This window comes from Ochotona curzoniae, unplaced genomic scaffold (genome assembly GCF_017591425.1).
Source record: "Ochotona curzoniae isolate NIBS_2020 unplaced genomic scaffold, NIBS_Ocur_1.0 contig_605, whole genome shotgun sequence".
Lineage (NCBI taxonomy): Eukaryota > Metazoa > Chordata > Mammalia > Lagomorpha > Ochotonidae > Ochotona > Ochotona curzoniae.
In genome coordinates this window covers 3,593,187-3,609,126 of record NW_024466491.1, presented here as the reverse complement: position 1 = coordinate 3,609,126, position 15,940 = coordinate 3,593,187, and the positions used below count along the sequence as shown (strand labels likewise).

General features: G+C 61.6%; 2 protein-coding genes across 4 annotated transcripts; both read left to right on the top strand.

Moving 5' to 3' along the window:
* The first annotated feature begins 1,178 nt into the window (after window positions 1-1,178).
* Window positions 1,179-6,718, top strand: SLC25A41 (solute carrier family 25 member 41). The gene is made up of 7 exons (XM_040990977.1): window positions 1,179-1,259; window positions 1,413-1,568; window positions 1,800-1,952; window positions 2,091-2,198; window positions 5,938-6,105; window positions 6,197-6,344; window positions 6,544-6,718. Exons 2-7 carry the CDS (start codon window positions 1,437-1,439, stop codon window positions 6,714-6,716), a joined length of 882 nt encoding a protein of 293 aa, XP_040846911.1. The 5' UTR covers window positions 1,179-1,259; window positions 1,413-1,436; the 3' UTR covers window positions 6,717-6,718.
* Window positions 6,719-7,928: 1,210 nt separating this feature from the next.
* On the top strand, window positions 7,929-15,289 carry LOC121163286 (KH-type splicing regulatory protein). 3 transcript variants are annotated; one of them, XM_040990754.1, is made up of 20 exons: window positions 7,929-8,278; window positions 9,181-9,277; window positions 9,639-9,677; window positions 9,874-9,913; window positions 10,297-10,346; window positions 10,480-10,551; window positions 10,956-11,013; window positions 11,133-11,307; window positions 11,382-11,480; window positions 11,569-11,667; window positions 11,744-11,846; window positions 12,394-12,494; window positions 12,589-12,733; window positions 12,826-12,986; window positions 13,065-13,174; window positions 13,277-13,365; window positions 13,444-13,644; window positions 13,748-13,825; window positions 13,928-14,088; window positions 14,993-15,289. In XM_040990754.1, exons 1-20 carry the CDS (start codon window positions 8,018-8,020, stop codon window positions 14,999-15,001), a joined length of 2,148 nt encoding a protein of 715 aa, XP_040846688.1. In that variant the 5' UTR covers window positions 7,929-8,017; the 3' UTR covers window positions 15,002-15,289. The 3 variants fall into 3 exon arrangements, with proteins under 3 accessions (XP_040846688.1, XP_040846687.1, XP_040846686.1); XM_040990753.1 differs by having other exon boundaries at window positions 13,444-13,567; window positions 13,746-13,825; window positions 13,928-15,289; XM_040990752.1 differs by having other exon boundaries at window positions 13,928-15,289.
* Window positions 15,290-15,940: the final 651 nt, after the last annotated feature.

The window sequence follows — 15,940 nt, the reverse complement described above, 5'->3', positions numbered from 1 at the left end:
GGGCGGGTGGATGGATGGATGGATGGATGGGTGGATGGATGGATGGATGGATGGATGGATGGGTGGGTGGGTGGATGGATGGATGGATGGATGGATGGATGGATGGATGGGCGGGTGGATGGATGGATGGGTGGATGGGTGGATGGATGGATGGATGGATGGATGGATGGATGGATGGATGGATGGATGGATGGGTGGGTGGGTGGGTGGATGGATGGATGGATGGATGGGTGGATGGATGGATGGATGGATGGATGGATGGATGGATGGATGGATGGATGGATGGATGGATGGGCGGGTGGATGGATGAGTGGATGGATGGATGGATGGAGGGGGGCAGGAGGAAGACATTGTATCTTTTACTGAAAGCATACAGGCTGTTTTACTTGTCACCCTCCCCCGTGTTTAGGGAAAACTATCTAACAAGACACTAAGGCAATGACGAAGTAACCCTGATCGTGACTTAGACGCCAAGCCCGCTACAGGTGATCTCAACTCTACGGGCAGGCATTCGACCCGGGCTCACGTCCTGACTTCAGTTCCCAGTCCCATCTTCCCATTAGCACAGGTTGTGGGAGGCAGGGCAGACAGCGCCCAGACTTTGGTCCCTGCCACCCAAATGGGAGACCCAAATTGAGTTCCCTTGTTGCTGATCCGGGCCTCTCACGTGGCTGGCAGGGCATCACAGGAACCCTGGGACTCCTGTGTGGGACCAGGTGTTCCAACCCATGTTTTAACCTCTGGGCCGACCACACAGCCATCCCACCCTCTCCCCCTCATCCCCACCTTCAGATTGCACCCAACTGGAAGCATCTTGGAGAGTCGCAGTCCAATACCCTTGCACTCCCAGGTTTGGGGGGTCTGAGGTGAAGCACCTGGAGCATGCGCAGTGAGGTCATGAGGCCTCCTCTATGACATCATCACTCCCAAGACCTCCAATTTATGTGGCGGCTGGTTCCTGCCACAAGCCACACCCCCGAGTGTGACAAAGGAAGGAACAGCACTCCCCCTCGCTCCAAACTGCCCCCATCCCCGTGTCCCAGCCTCCAGCCGCCATGAGCTCTCATCGCAACGAAGCTCAAAAGTCTTGTTCCAGGGTTCAGACCCTGCACAAGACGGTCCAGTCCGCGTTCCCCAAAGATCCCACCACCTCACCCGTGCCCTTGACTGCCTCCTGGAACCCCGGCTGCACACACGTGTTCGGCTACGTGTTTGGGCATGTGTCTGAGAACCATCTGGAACATCTCCCATCTCAACAGGTGAGTTGAGGCAGCCAGGGGTCTTCCAACACCTGCTGCTGGGAACGGGAAAGAGAGGTTCAATGAGAACTCGCCTACTGGTCTGGACCAGGGGCGGGCGGGAGGGGGCGGCACCTATAGCCTGGCTGGGCAAGGGCTGGCTGTGGCCCACAGGTTTTGGACACAGGAGAGCAGCTGATGGTTCCTGTAGAGGTCTTGGAGGTGGCCAACGAGGGAGCCTTGTGGAAGTTTCTGCTCTCGGGAGCCATGGCTGGGGCGGTGTCCCGCACGGGCACAGCCCCCCTGGACCGCGCCAAGGTGTACATGCAGGTATGCGGAGGGGAGGGCAGGCAGGGGCCTGGGAGTGAGGGGGTGGCTGGAGCTTGGGGTTGATGATGCTGGGGCAGGGGGGACGGGGGCGGAGTTGGACTCCAGAAGGAGCCAGGGAGGGTCTGGAGGGAATTCCCGAAGGCCTGCGGTGGGACTGGGGTGGTGGCGGAGTGATTCCCTCACAGCACATCTTCCCACCCCACCTGCCTCCCTGCCGCTCCCCTCCCCCAGGTCTACTCATCCAAGACGAACTTGATGAACCTGCTGGGGGGGCTGCGTAGTATGGTTCAGGAGGGGGGCATCCGCTCCCTGTGGCGTGGCAATGGCATCAACGTGCTCAAAATTGCCCCCGAGTACGCCATCAAGTTCTCCGTCTTCGAACAGGTGCCTACCCAAGTCTGGGAGATCCATCTCCCACACGTACCCTGGCGTGCCCTCTTCCCCTGGCTGGGCACAAGGGTGGGACAGCAGCTGGCTCCTGCCTCACTCTGCTCCCCTACCCCCACCCCAACGACCTTCTAGTGTAAGAATTACTTCTGCGGAGTGCACGGCTCCCCGCCCTTCCAGGAGCGCCTGCTGGCTGGCTCCCTGGCCGTGGCCATCTCCCAGACACTCATCAACCCCATGGAGGTAAGAGAATGGCCACTCCACGGGCAGGGACAGGAGGCCAGGCTGGGAGTTAGCTGCCACCCATCTGGAACTGGGTGGTCCTCCCTCTCCACTCCACTCCTCCTCCCCCCTCTCGCCACTCTGTCTTTTTTGTTGTTTAAAAGATTTATTTGTTTTTATTGGAAAGTCAGATATACAGAGAGGAGAAGAGACAGAGAAGAAATCTTCCACCCACTGGTTCACTCCCCAAATGGCTGCAACGGCCAGAGCTGAGCTGATCTGAAACCAGGAGCCAGGAGCTTCTTCCAGGTCTCCCACATGAGTGCAGGGTCCCAAGGCTTTGAGCCATCATGAACTGCTTTCCCAGGTCACAAGCAGAGAGCAGGATGGGAAGCAATGCCACCAGGACACAAACCAGCACCCATATGGGATCCTAGCGAGCGTACAAGGCAAGGACTTTAGCTGCTGGGCTATGGCACCAGGCCCTCCACACTTTATATTTTACAGAGGTATTTGAAAGGCTGAGGTATGTATAGAGAGGTCTTTCATCTGTTAGTTCACTCCTCAAATGATCAAAAGTGCCCAGGGTTAGCCGAGCAGAAGCCAAGGGCCCACAGCTCCATCTGGGTCTCCCACGCGGGTGGCCCGACCACTAGTGCTGTCTTCTGCAGCTTTCCTAAGTCCATTAGCAGATAGCTGGATCAGAGGTGGAGCCGCACACAGAACATGAACCGGTTTGATGTTTCAGGGGTTGGCTATACCCAGAACGCCACAACGCCGGACCCTAAGACTCCACGTTTTAGAGCAATTTGGGGTTTACCGGAAAAGGAAGCAGAAAGCATCCCCACAGTCCTCCGTGAGGACACACACAGCCTCCTGCAGCGGTAGGCGGTACTTTTGGTTACCATGGTGATGTATTGCTAACATCACGGCTGGCCTCTTGCATGTGTACGCTCTGCGGGAATTTTCAGAAAATATGTGTTTTTCCTGACTTCTCAGAAAGGCAAGCTGAAGGGAAGATGGAGAGACAGAACAACCTTCCACCTGCTCGTGCAGTCCCTCAGGGTCCCTAAGAGTCAAGGGCTGGACCAGGCTGGCGAGGGGCACTCCATCGGGCTCTCCCATGTGGGTGAAACGGCCCCACGAATTTGAACCATGACAACACACGCTGGGTTGGACTCAGATCCAGGCGTCAGGGTACATCCCCAAAGCCCCTTCCAGCCTCCTGGGTACCCTGTCCGTTCACCGCCACCTCCCAGCCTCTCCCTCAGGTCCCTGGACCCTCGGATCTCCTGTCACTGTCATATGCCTTCTTATGTTGGTTTTTGGAGCTTGAAGGGCATATTGTGTTACATTGCATTGTGTTTGCTTGGTCCGTTTCCTAGGATTTTATCCCATGTTGATATCATTTTTTTATTTTTAACAGGAACACAGACTTTATTTTTAAAGCTTTATTTTTACTGGAAAAATACGCAGAGAGGAGGAGAAACAGAGAGGAAAATCTTTCATCCGCTGGTTCACTCCCCAGGCAGCCACAACAGCTGGAGCTGAGCCCATCCGAAGCCAGGAGCCAGGAGCTTCTTCCGGGTCTCCCACGCAGGTGCAGGGTCCCAAGGCTTTGGGCCGTCCTCCACTGCTTTCCCAGGCCACAGGCAGGGAGCTGGGAGGGAAGTGGAGCAGCCGGAACTTGAACCGGCGCCCATATGGGATCCTGGCTCTGGGAGAAGGAGGATTAGCAAATTGAGCCATTGAATCAGTCCCAAAATGAACAAATATTTTAAAACACAGAAGAATAGAGGTTGATTGGAGATTCAAGAGTTTTTGGAGGTCCCGGGCTGGGAAGGTAGAGTAGGCAAGGGCCTTGTGCTCGGATGATGTCCTGGCAGAGCAGCTGGTGGGCAAGCAGGTGCAGGTGGGCACCCTGGTGGGCTGTGGGAGGGGGTGGCAAGTGCAGGCTCCTGACCCAGCCCCAGCTGTCACGCACGGTTGCGGGAATGAAACAGCAGATCTCTCTCTGAACTTTTTTTTTTTAATCTAAAGCAAGAGAGCCATGTGACCCAACTCTTCAATCTCTCTGACCTCCGCGTCAACTCCATCCCCAAAGGGCCCCCTGCCTCGGATTAGGCAGGTGGGGCGGATGTCCTCCTCTTGATGATATTAAGGCAAAGTGATCCGTAGACTTTAATGCTATCATAGCCCTAAGAATCCTGTCAAACCCGTGCAGCCCTTGCCTTCCCACACCCCATCCAGGCCCCAGGGTGAAGTTTCCTATCAGTTACAGAGGCTCCTGGGGGGTGGGAGCCACATGGAGACACGCCCTTATCACTGTATTTGAAAGGCACAGGCCTGGAGCAAAGACAGAGCTCTCCTAGCTATGGTTCACTGCTCAGATGCCAGACCAGCCCCAGCAGGGCCAGACCCAAGCCCATGCAGACTTATCCATGCCTGCGACAAGGGCCCAGAGGGCTTGAGGCAAGAAACTGGATTAGAAAGACAGATCTGGGGCCGGGAGCCATGCCGGCATCTCATGTGGGCAACCAATTCGAGTCCCAGCTGCTCGGCTTCCCAGCTAAGGCACCTGGGAGGGCAGTGGAGGACACACAGCCCAAGTGTGTGAGCCACGGGATTGCTCTCTCTATACAGCTCTGCCTTTTGGCTAAGACAAAGACCCCAGGCACTCTGGGATGAGTTGAGCTGAAATCCAGCCATGCATTTTTTTTTTCCGCTTTAAATTTACTCCTACTGAACAAGTTTTTTTTTTACCCCCTTGTTATTATTCCCTAAACAATACTGCATGGCAACTATCCTGCAGCGTTTACACCATGGGAGGTATCGCAGGTAACTGAACGTGACCAAGTACGCTCAGGACGACTGTGCAGGCTGCATGCCAAGAGTCCACCATCCTGGACGGGGGATTTGAGCATCTCAGGTTACCCACGGGGGACCCCGACCCAACCCCCTGCAGACACAGAGGGTAGACCTGAAATTAGGATGGGGTGCTGCTCTTTGGGTTCATCTTTAGAATGCAGCCTGCCTCTTTGGGTTTTGCAAAACTGTATACCCTGCCGCTGTCTGAATGTTGGGGACATTCTGTATGAATTGGGACGTCTGGTCATTTCCCTAGGAGATGGACAGAGCTGGCTGGCCGGGGCCTGGGGTCCCAGGGGGCACCAGGAGGCAGAAGCTGGGGAACAGATAAGGAAGACATCTGTCCACACACGCTCCCACCCCTGCCAGCCTTGGCTCACCTTCCCACCCTTTGTGTCCATGTGAACTTTGGCTCAGAGCATGGGGATGGGGTGGTAGCACAGTGGACTAGGCTACCCCTAGCATCCAGCAATGACAAAGCTGGCTTTCAAGTCTGGCCGTTGGCTGTTCCACTTAACACCCAGCAGCAGAGGATGGCCCAAGTGCTTGGGCCCCTGTCACACACAGGTGACAGGGAGGACCCGGGTGGAGTTCCAGGCATCGTTGGTTTGGATGAGGCGAACTTGAGGGGTGATGAACCACCCACAGATGGACAATTTCGCTCTGCCTTGCGAATTCTGTTGCTCCCTTCTGGGGGTGGGCTTCCCCCCTGGTCTTCTCCCCCCAAATCCAGTACTGGGACAGGAGGCTCATTCCATGTGGCTACACACATCCACATTTATGCCACCTTGCAGACTGTGCTTTCCCAGGAACTTTTAGGGGAGCAGCGATGAGGAGGGCACGGGGTCTAGGGGCAGCTGCCACCCACAGCCCACCGACACATCTTGCACAGGTACTGAAGACGCGGCTGACCCTGCGGCGGACTGGCCAGTACCAGGGGTTGCTAGACTGCGCCCAGCAGATCCTGCGGCGGGAAGGGACGCTCGCCCTGTACCGTGGCTACCTGCCTAATATGCTGGGCATCATCCCCTACGCTTGCACCGACCTGGCTGTCTACGAGGTGTGAGGCGTGCACGCCTGGAGGGGCAGGCAGGGTGGACACGCCCCACCCCTAGCCCCAGCCCTTTGGCCATTCCCTCCATCTCCTGCAGCTGCTCCAATGCTTGTGGCTCAAGTCAGGCAGGGACATGGGAGACCCCGGTGGCTTGGTCAGTCTGTCGTCCGTCACACTGTCCACCACCTGTGGACAAATGGCCAGCTACCCGCTGACTTTGCTGCGTACCCGGATGCAGGCCCAAGGTCAGCCTGCCCTCCCTATGTCTCCCCTCCCTTGGGGGGTGTGGTCACCTCGGATTGGGAAGTGGGAGGGGAAGAGGGGAGAGGGCCTCCCTCCTGCCCAGGCTTAGTTATTTGACCAAGCCTGCTTCTGCCCTCACCCCAATCCTACCCTAATCCCTCCTGAATTCTCTAAGTTTGCCCCGCCCTGTTTTCCGTGCAGACACCGTGGAAGGTTCCAAGCCCACCATGGGTAGGGTCTTCCGGTGGATTCTGGCCCAGCAGGGCTGGCCAGGCCTGTACCGGGGCATGACCCCCACGCTCCTGAAGGTGTTGCCTGCGGGAGGCATCAGCTGCGTGGTGTATGAAGCCATGAAGAAGACCCTGGGCGTGTAGGCCAACAGCAAGGAGGTGTGGGATAGCGGGGAGGGGGTCCCCAGTCACCCCCATCCACCCCCTAAATCTGCCGGCTGTCTAGGCCCTGGGGCGGGAGGGTGGCCGCACAAGGAGGCTGGATGAAAAGATTCCCAAGAGGAAGCCCTTCCGGTCTACACCGCGGGGAGTGCAGTGTAGACTCCACCAGGCTGGATGCCCGAGGCTGCGGGTCCAGGGTGGCTCCCAGGGCGGCAACAACATCGGTGAATGTGCAATCAGAAAATTAAAAAATGGACGTTGTTTGAGATGGGGAGGACCTCCAGGTCTCACTGTGTGGAATTGGGTGGCCTCACAACATGGCAGCCGGTGGCTCTGATCTTGGGAGTGTGTGGACCCATGGCAGGGAGGGGAGGAGGTCCCAGCAGATGTCCACCGAAGCTCGGGAACGCCCCGAGTCCCGAGGCCTCAAGCGGGCCACGTGCTGGGCCTCCCGAGGCGCGAACCCGGGGACTTGGGGAGGCCCGGCCAGGCTCGGTGGCCGCCCACGTCGGCTGCCATTCACCCCGTCTCCCCGTTGAGGCCGCTGCAGTTCCTTGCTTGCCATTGGTCCGCCACGGTGTCAGTCTCCTCCACACCCGCCCATGTCGCTTCACCATTGGCTGACAGGGCCCCGTGGTTCACAAGGGAAGCAGTCAGATCCGAATCCGACCTCATCCCCTAGAACTCATCCGGGTCCCATGGGCAAGCACCGCCTCCCCGCACGTCCTCATTGGCTCGTGTACATAGCTGTCACGTCGAGCGTCCGCCCAGCCAGTCCAAACGAAGGAGGTGGCGGGGCGGTGTCTTGGGGCTAAAAGTCCCGCCTTCCAGTCCACGTGACTCTCCTGAGCCGTCCATCTTAATCTCTGGCACCGCCCCGCAGTGGTGGAACTTACGCCTCATTGGCTCTTCCTGCTCCTCCGATCGCATCCCTGTGCCCGCCCCCTGCCAGCAGCGCGTCGTTCATTGCCTCCCAGAGCGGTCCGTCACCTCGTCACTTCCCGCCTACTGCCTCTTGCCACATTCCTATTGGTCGCTGCGCTCGCAGGGCTTGGGATTGGTCGTCGCGGGGGAGCAGCGGCTGCTTCGGATTGGCCGAGACGACGGCGGCGACGGCGGCGACGGCGGGCGGGGAAGCCGGGCCGCGCTCGCTCGCTCTCCTCCCTCCCTCCCTGCCCGTCGTCTGCCCAGCCGCTGGCTTTCCCAGAGTGCTCCGCGGCCGTGTGGAGCGAGGCCTTGTTCCCGCGTTGAGCCGCCGCCGCCAGGCCCGGGCCCTCCGCGCCATGTCCGACTACAGCACGGGAGGACCTCCGCCCGGGCCGCCGCCGTCGGCAGGCGGGGGAGCAGGAGGCGGAGGCGGCCCTGCGCCGGGCCCGCCGGGTGCGGGGGACCGGGGCGGCGGTGGTGGCGGTGGCGGTGGTGGTGGTGGTGGTGGTGGAGGAGGAGGAGGAGGGTCGGCCGGCGGCCCCTCGCAGCCGCCCGGCGGGGGCGGCCCGGGCATTCGCAAGGACGCCTTCGCCGACGCCGTGCAGCGGGCCCGCCAGGTGAGGGGGAAAGGCCACGGGGCCTCGGGCACGCGCGCGGGGGAGGGGGAGGCTGGGCACGTGCACGCGCACGGGGTGTCGGGGGGGGGGAGGGAAGCGAGCGAGCGAGCGCGCGCCTTGGAGCGCTCGGGAAAGCGGGGTGCACCGCCGGAGGGAGTCGGGGGACCCCGGCGCGTGACCACCACCCCCAGCACCCCACACACCCCGTTCCCGTGCAGCAGCCAGGCCGACCTGGAACCTGTTGGGATTAAGCGGGGGGGAGTGGTGCAGCCCAGGGACCACCTGAAAGAGGAAGCAAGGGTCTTGCTAGCTTATACCCTCCCACACACAAGAAAAAAAAAGTCACCACGTATCTTGGCCCGGGGCATTCCCCCCCCCCAAAAAAAATAATCCCAGTTGCCTTCGTGTAGCTTTCCCAGGACTAAAATGCTGTGGGAGGGGATCCGTGTGCCCTTCCCCCAGTCTAACGAGACCCTTTAAGGGCTTGTGGGGGGCTCTGGGTCGCTTGCAGGGCTGGAGCAGAGCTGGGAGGGTGTCGCCTCTGTTTGGGGTGGCCTGCTGGATGTGGAGGGCCTAGCAGGTGCACGCACCCAGTGTGCCCCCCTCCCCCGGGAAGGAGGCAGGCTCCTGTCTGGTCCGTGGTGGGCTGGGGTTTGCGAGTGGTCGAAGTGTCCCCATGGATGGGGTCTTGGTGCGGGGAGCTGGGCCTTCTTGGAGAGGGGTGTGTGCCCCCAGGCACCTGGCAGAAATGGCACTTGTGCCAACAGTGGCTGTGTGCACCCCTCGGGGGGCTCCCCGTCTTGAGCTGGGTGGGGGGGAGCTGGCTCTACCCCCAACACACACACACACACACACACACACAAGATGGTGGGTGAATCCTCCGCGCTTCCCGCTCTTTCTAGATCGCAGCCAAGATCGGAGGCGATGCTGCCACCACGGTGAATAATAGCACTCCTGACTTTAATTTTGGGGGCCAGAAGAGGCAGCTGGAAGATGGAGGTACCTGCCTGCCTGCTTGCCTTTCCAGCCTGGGGGTCTGGTGCTTGAGGGAGAGGGGCTGGGGTCCCCCGCTGGGAGGGATGCAGAGAGCTGTTCTGTTTTGGCTGCTTCCTCCACGTGGCTGCACTGGCCGGGGTACAGCTAGGAGCCTGAAGCTCCGGGTCTCCCAGGCTGTCCATACTGCCTTCCTCGGGGGGCATTAGCAGGGAGCTGGATGGGAAGTAGAGCAGCTGGAATGGCAGCTTGTGTGATGTTGACAGGAGGCCATGTACCCCACTGCTCCCCACGCTGGCCAGGCCAGGTGGCCCCAGCAGCCGTGGGCGTGTGGCCACGTGTTGACGCCCCTTCTGCTTGTCCACAGATCAGCCGGAGAGCAAGAAGCTGGCGTCCCAGGGAGACTGTGAGTCCATGGGGCGGCTTTCAGTGGGGGCTGGGCAGGGGACCCCGAGCCCTGGCTACTCCCTTCCCCGAGCTGCCTGTATTCCCAGGCTGGGGCCCACAGGTCCTGGAGAGGGGGCTCCTTGGTGCCCCCTGGGTGGGCAGCGTGCACCCCGGGTGGGAAGCTGACATCGTCCACCCTCTGGTTGTCTCTGCAGCGCTCGGTTCTCAGCTGGGACCCATCCATCCTCCACCCAGGTGAGCGGCCGCCCTGGGGAGCCTGGGCAGGGCCTGCAGGCTGTGGGGCTCCGGGCAGCAGACATAGGTCACTCAGACTGGGGTAGGAAGGGCTTTGGCGCTGCAGGAGCCTCGGGCGCGGGGCTGTTCACAAAGCCTCTTCCCTGTAGACATGGAATGAGGTGGCTGCAGGCAGGCTCTTGTGTTGCTGGGAGTCCGTGGACGTCCAGTGGCCTTGTCAGTTCTGGTCCATCTGCCATGCTGGCAGTCAGCTAGCCGTGCCACCCTGTCCGTTGGAACTCTGGGGGCTTGAGGCCTGGAGCATGGCTGGTACCCCCTGGGGGTGGGCAGGGCCTGGGGGACCCTCTGCACCCCCCCACTGAGATGTCCTTGTGTTTCTGCAGGACCTCAATGACGGAGGAATACAGGGTCCCAGATGGCATGGTGGGCCTGAGTGAGTGCGGGCCCCTGGGGTCCAGGAGGGCTTCCCTGGGCGGGGCTGCCCGGCAGAGAGGAATCCCAGCCACCTGCCCTGCCCGTGGCATCCAGGCCCGCTCGACAGCCCCCGCATCTCCTTCCCCCTGCAGTCATTGGCAGAGGTGGCGAGCAGATTAACAAGATCCAGCAGGATTCCGGCTGCAAAGTGCAGATCTCACCAGGTACGGCGGGACTGGGCTGAGCTGGGTAATGGGTAGGCCTTGCCTGGTTCCTGGGGCTGGCACCTGTGTGTGCCCAGCCCTGGTGAGGGCCTGGAGTAGCCAGACAGCGGGCAAAGGAGTGCTGTAAGGCAAGGCAGGGAATGCTGGGGAGGCCCTTAGCTAAGGTGAGGTGTGGGGGCTCGGGCCTGGGGTCCCTGGGTAATGCTCTGGGGCTGGGAGCCAGGAATGTACCTTCTGGAATCATCTCTCCCCTGGCCTGCTGTTTTGCTTCACTCACATTGGCCTGTGCTGAGCAGGCCCCAAGGGTGTGGGGGCCACAGCATGGGGACATAACTGGCCATGGGTGGTTCTGGAAGTTTCTTTGTCTCCAGGAGGGCCCTGACCCTGTCTCCTCTCTCCTCCAGACAGTGGTGGTCTGCCTGAGCGCAGCGTGTCCTTGACGGGCGCCCCCGAGTCAGTGCAGTAAGTCCCCACCAGGGCCACCGCAGGGAGGGCCCTTGGAGGTTGGGGGAGCCCCCAAGCCTGCACAGCCCAGCCCTCTTGCTGCAGCTGGGCCGCCCACCCCGTTCTCGTCTCCCCAGGAAAGCCAAGATGATGTTAGATGACATCGTGTCTCGGGGGCGCGGAGGTCCCCCCGGGCAGTTCCACGACAGTGCCAACGGGGGCCAGAACGGCACGGTGCAGGAGGTCATGATTCCCGCGGGCAAGGCCGGCCTGGTGATCGGCAAAGGCGGGGAGACCATCAAGCAGCTGCAGGTGAGCCCGGGGCCTGGGCCGGGCCCTTCTCCCCACGCGCCCCAGCCCCGCACTGACGGGCATTGCACCTGCAGGAACGCGCCGGCGTCAAGATGATCCTGATCCAGGACGGCTCGCAGAACACGAACGTGGACAAGCCCCTGCGCATCATCGGGGACCCCTACAAAGTGCAGGTGCGTGCCTCGCTGCGCCTTGATGCAGAGGGCCGGGGGGCTGGGGACACGCCGGCCGTCCCAGCCCCCACCTCCACTGTGTGTACAGCAAGCCTGCGAGATGGTGATGGACATCCTGCGAGAGCGTGACCAGGGCGGCTTCGGGGACCGCAACGAGTACGGCTCGAGGATCGGCGGGGGCATCGATGTGAGTGGGGCTCCTGGGCGGGGCGGCGGGCAGCAGGAAGGAGGCCCACGCTGACCCAGCGAGCCTCTGCCCTCAGGTGCCAGTGCCTCGGCATTCGGTGGGCGTGGTCATCGGCCGCAGCGGGGAGATGATCAAGAAGATCCAGAATGACGCGGGCGTGCGCATCCAGTTCAAGCAAGGTGAGCACGGCTGCTCCACGTCCGGCCACGCGCACCTGCTGCCTGACCCCCGGCGGGGTCCACGTGCTCCCCAGGCCTGGCAGGGTGTGTGGGTGGTGTGGATGCGGCAAGGAGATCCTCACTGCTTCTGCAGAACCAGTGCTGGGGTGCCCCGAGTGGGAGCTGCCCGGCAAAAGCTCCTGGCTCCAGACTGGCTCTGCTGCAGCCGGTGCGACCACTTAGGGAGTGAGCCAGCAGCTTATTTGAAAGAAAAACAGGCAAGAGGGACCCTCCGTGCACTGCTCCACGCCCCTCTTGGCTGTAGTGGCCGGGCTGAAGCCAGGAGTGCCACGTGGTCTCCTTTGTCACCTCGGGGGCCCAAACACTTAGGTCACCCTCCACTGCCTTGCCGTGCACACTGGCAGGGGACTGGATCAGAAGCGGAGCAGCAAGGACTGCTGTGTCACTGTGGGATGCCAGTGCCACAAGCTGGCAGGCCCTGGGGCTCTGCAGAGGCCGTGCTGGCTGGTCTGAGCTGTTCCCTCTGCTCTCTGGGTGCTGGCACCAGATGATGGCACGGGTCCTGAGAAGATTGCCCACATCATGGGACCCCCGGACAGGTGCGAGCACGCGGCCCGCATCATCAATGACCTCCTACAGAGCCTTCGGGTAGGTGGCTGGAGGGAAGCTGCCAGTCCACCCCACCTCCCCACACAGTGCCGGCCCACCTGGCTGCCAGCTCACCCGCCTCCCTGTCTTGCAGAGTGGGCCCCCAGGTCCTCCCGGGGGTCCTGGCATGCCCCCTGGTGGCCGGGGTCGGGGACGAGGCCAAGGCAACTGGGGTCCTCCTGGCGGGGAGGTGACCTTCTCCATCCCCACGCACAAGTGCGGGCTGGTCATCGGCCGTGGTGAGTAGGGGGCGTCTCCACACTTGGGCCCCTCAGCCCCCTCCCCGGCCGCCCACCCGGCGGCCCACCCATCACCTGCTGTGGCCCTGCAGGTGGCGAGAACGTGAAAGCCATAAACCAGCAAACGGGCGCCTTTGTAGAGATCTCCCGGCAGCTACCGCCCAATGGGGACCCCAACTTCAAGCTCTTCATCATCCGGGGCTCCCCCCAGCAGATCGACCACGCCAAGCAGCTCATTGAGGAGAAGATCGAGGTGGGCTCGGGCGGGTCCTGGGGGGCTGCATCCCACTCCCCTCCTCCAGCCTGCTCACCTCTGCCTCCTCCCCTGCAGGGTCCTCTCTGCCCTGTGGGACCTGGGCCCGGTGGACCAGGCCCTGCTGGCCCCATGGGGCCCTTCAACCCCGGGCCGTTCAACCAGGGACCCCCTGGAGCTCCCCCACAGTGAGTGACACTCGGCTTCCCAAGGCCGCTGTGCGGGTGCGGGGCTGGGGACCCAGGTCCTGGCCTTGGGGGTCCCCCAGCTCACAGCTCCCGTCTCCACAGCGCCGGCGGCCCTCCTCCTCACCAGTACCCTCCCCAGGGCTGGGGCGGCACCTACCCCCAGTGGCAGCCTCCTGCACCTCATGACCCCAGTAAGTAGGGGCTGCGGTCCCAGCCAGGGGGGCCTGGGCCTCCTGCGGGCCTGGCCCTTAGCCGCACCCCTCTTCTAGACAAAGCTGCAGCAGCAGCCGCCGATCCCAACGCCGCCTGGGCCGCCTACTACTCGCATTACTATCAGCAGCCCCCGGGCCCCGTGCCCGGCCCCGCTCCGGCCCCTGCAGCTCCTCCCGCGCAGGGGGAGCCCCCGCAGCCCCCGCCTGCTGGCCAGTCGGACTACACCAAGGCCTGGGAGGAGTACTACAAGAAGATCGGTGAGCCGGCACCACGCCCCCGGCTCCAGGGGCGCCCCCGCCCGGTCCTGGGGTCCCCGGGGGCGAGGCCACTGACCCTTCTGCGCCTACCCTCCCCCTGCAGGCCAGCAGCCGCAGCAGCCAGGCGCGCCCCCGCAACAGGACTACACCAAGGCCTGGGAGGAGTACTACAAAAAGCAGGGTGAGCCGGGGGGCGCCGCGGGCAGGACGGGGACCGGGCGAGGCAGCCCTGCCCGCCCCCAGCCACTCGGCTCACCCTGCCCTCGTTCCCCCCATCGCACAGCACAAGTGGCCACCGGAGGGGGTCCGGGAGCGCCCCCAGGCTCCCAGCCGGACTACAGTGCTGCCTGGGCCGAGTACTACCGCCAGCAGGCCGCCTACTACGGACAGAGCCCCGGTCCCGGCGGCCCCCAGCCGCCTCCCGCCCAGCAGGGACAGCAGCAGGCAAGTGGGAACTGCCACCCTCCTCCTCCTCCTTTCTCCTTCCAACCCCCGGCCACCGTCCATCCTGCCTTAGTGGGTAGCGCCGGAAATCCCTTCCCCTGCGGGGTGTGCCCTTGATGCCTGCCTGCAGCGGGGGCCGCGTGGCCAGAGGTCTCCGGGAGTGCCCACGTGCCCGCCGGGGCAGCGCACGCTGGGGCCAGAGGCTAACGAAGAGGCCTCCCTCCGCCAGCCGCTTGTTCCTGTGTGAGCTGACGACGCCGGGGCCAGCTGCAAACAGAGGTGGAACTGTGAGCTGGTGGGTGGGCCCGGGCTGGGCCGCCGCCCGCTCGCTCGAGATCTGGCCACTCGGGAAGAAAACAGCTATTTTTTCCCCCCCTTTTTCTGCATCACTTCTTTGGTCTTTTTTTTTTTTCTCCCCCTTTTACATTTTTGAAAGCCACGATCTTTGTTTTCCTGGCCCGTGTCCTCGTCCGAGTGACTGTCGCAGGCGGCCCGGCCCCGGCGGGGAGAGGGCCGAGGGAGAGCAGCCTGTGGGCGTGGGCGCGCTCGCTCCGCCGTGTCCCGGTCGGATCTGTGAAACGGGCACTGACCATCGCTGCCACCTGCCAACCTACCTCACAGGGGTGTTGTGGGGACGCCGCGCGCGTGGTCGTGGTCGCGGAAATGGTTTCTGTCGCGCGTTCGCCGGGAGCCGCCGCCTAACGTGGGGCGGGGGGGCTCCCCTCCGCGCCTCATCCCGCACACCTGCTGTCCTGTTCCCTCCCTGCTGCTGCTCCTCCTCCTTCTCTTCTTCCTCCTCCTCCTCCTCCAGCCAGGCCGAGAGCGCTAGCCAGTGGACACCACGCGTCCTGCCCGGCCCGCCCCTCCCCGTGGTGACCAATTGCTATCTCTTCCCTCTCCACAGGCGCAATGAATCCAATGTGAACTTCCTCATCTGTGAAAAAAAAAAATCTATTTTTTTTTCCCATTTTGTTCTGTTTGGGGGCTTTGTCTGCTTGTTTTTTTGCTTTTGTTTGTTTGGCGAGAGAGCGCGATGGCCGCCGCTGGGGGTGTGGGGAGCCCCGGGCGAGGCTGGAGCTGGGGGGCCCTGGCGCCCTCCCCCGGGGACCCCTCACCGGGGCCAGCCGTGGAAGTTAGCGAGGAACTGAGTCCTGCCAAAAAATAAATTACAAACATGAAAGAGAGCAGAACAAAAAAAAAAAAAGTATAAAATTTTATATATATTTAAAAAAAAAAAACAAAACCTTCTAATCCCTCCCCTGACCCTCCAGCTTCCAGAAACTGCCTCTGAGGGGAGGCCCCGTTCTCTCCCTGCCACCTTGGCCTCTTGTTTTTAAAATAAACTTTAAAAGGAAAAAAAAAGTCACTCTTTGCTACTTTTTTTTTTCCCCCCCTTTTTTTTTAGTTAGAGTTGGAACATTCCTTGGACCAGGTGTCGGTTCGGCAGGACCTCCCCCCACCTGCCCGCCTCTCTCTCTCTCTCTTTTTCTCTCTCTCTCTCTCCCCCCCTCCTGCTCTTCCTCCTCCTCAGCCCTGCTCAGCCCCCTCTCCCCCCGCCTCCCCCATGGTCTCCAGAACTCGGTCGTTTTCATGTTGAACAGGAGAGATTTAAACTAAACCGAAAAATGAGAACAAAACAAAAAAATTGTATGGCAGTTTTTACTTTTTATCGCTCGTTTTTAACTTCACAAATAAATGATAACAAAACCTCGTGGCGTCTGCTGGCTGCTGTGTGTGCCCCCATCCCTGCCGTGCCACCAGCCCGACCCCGCGGAGCGGCCGCGTGTCCTCAAGTTGTCATTGTCCTTTTAACAAGAACAGAAAATGGTTTCCCACAGGCGCGTTGTGCTCT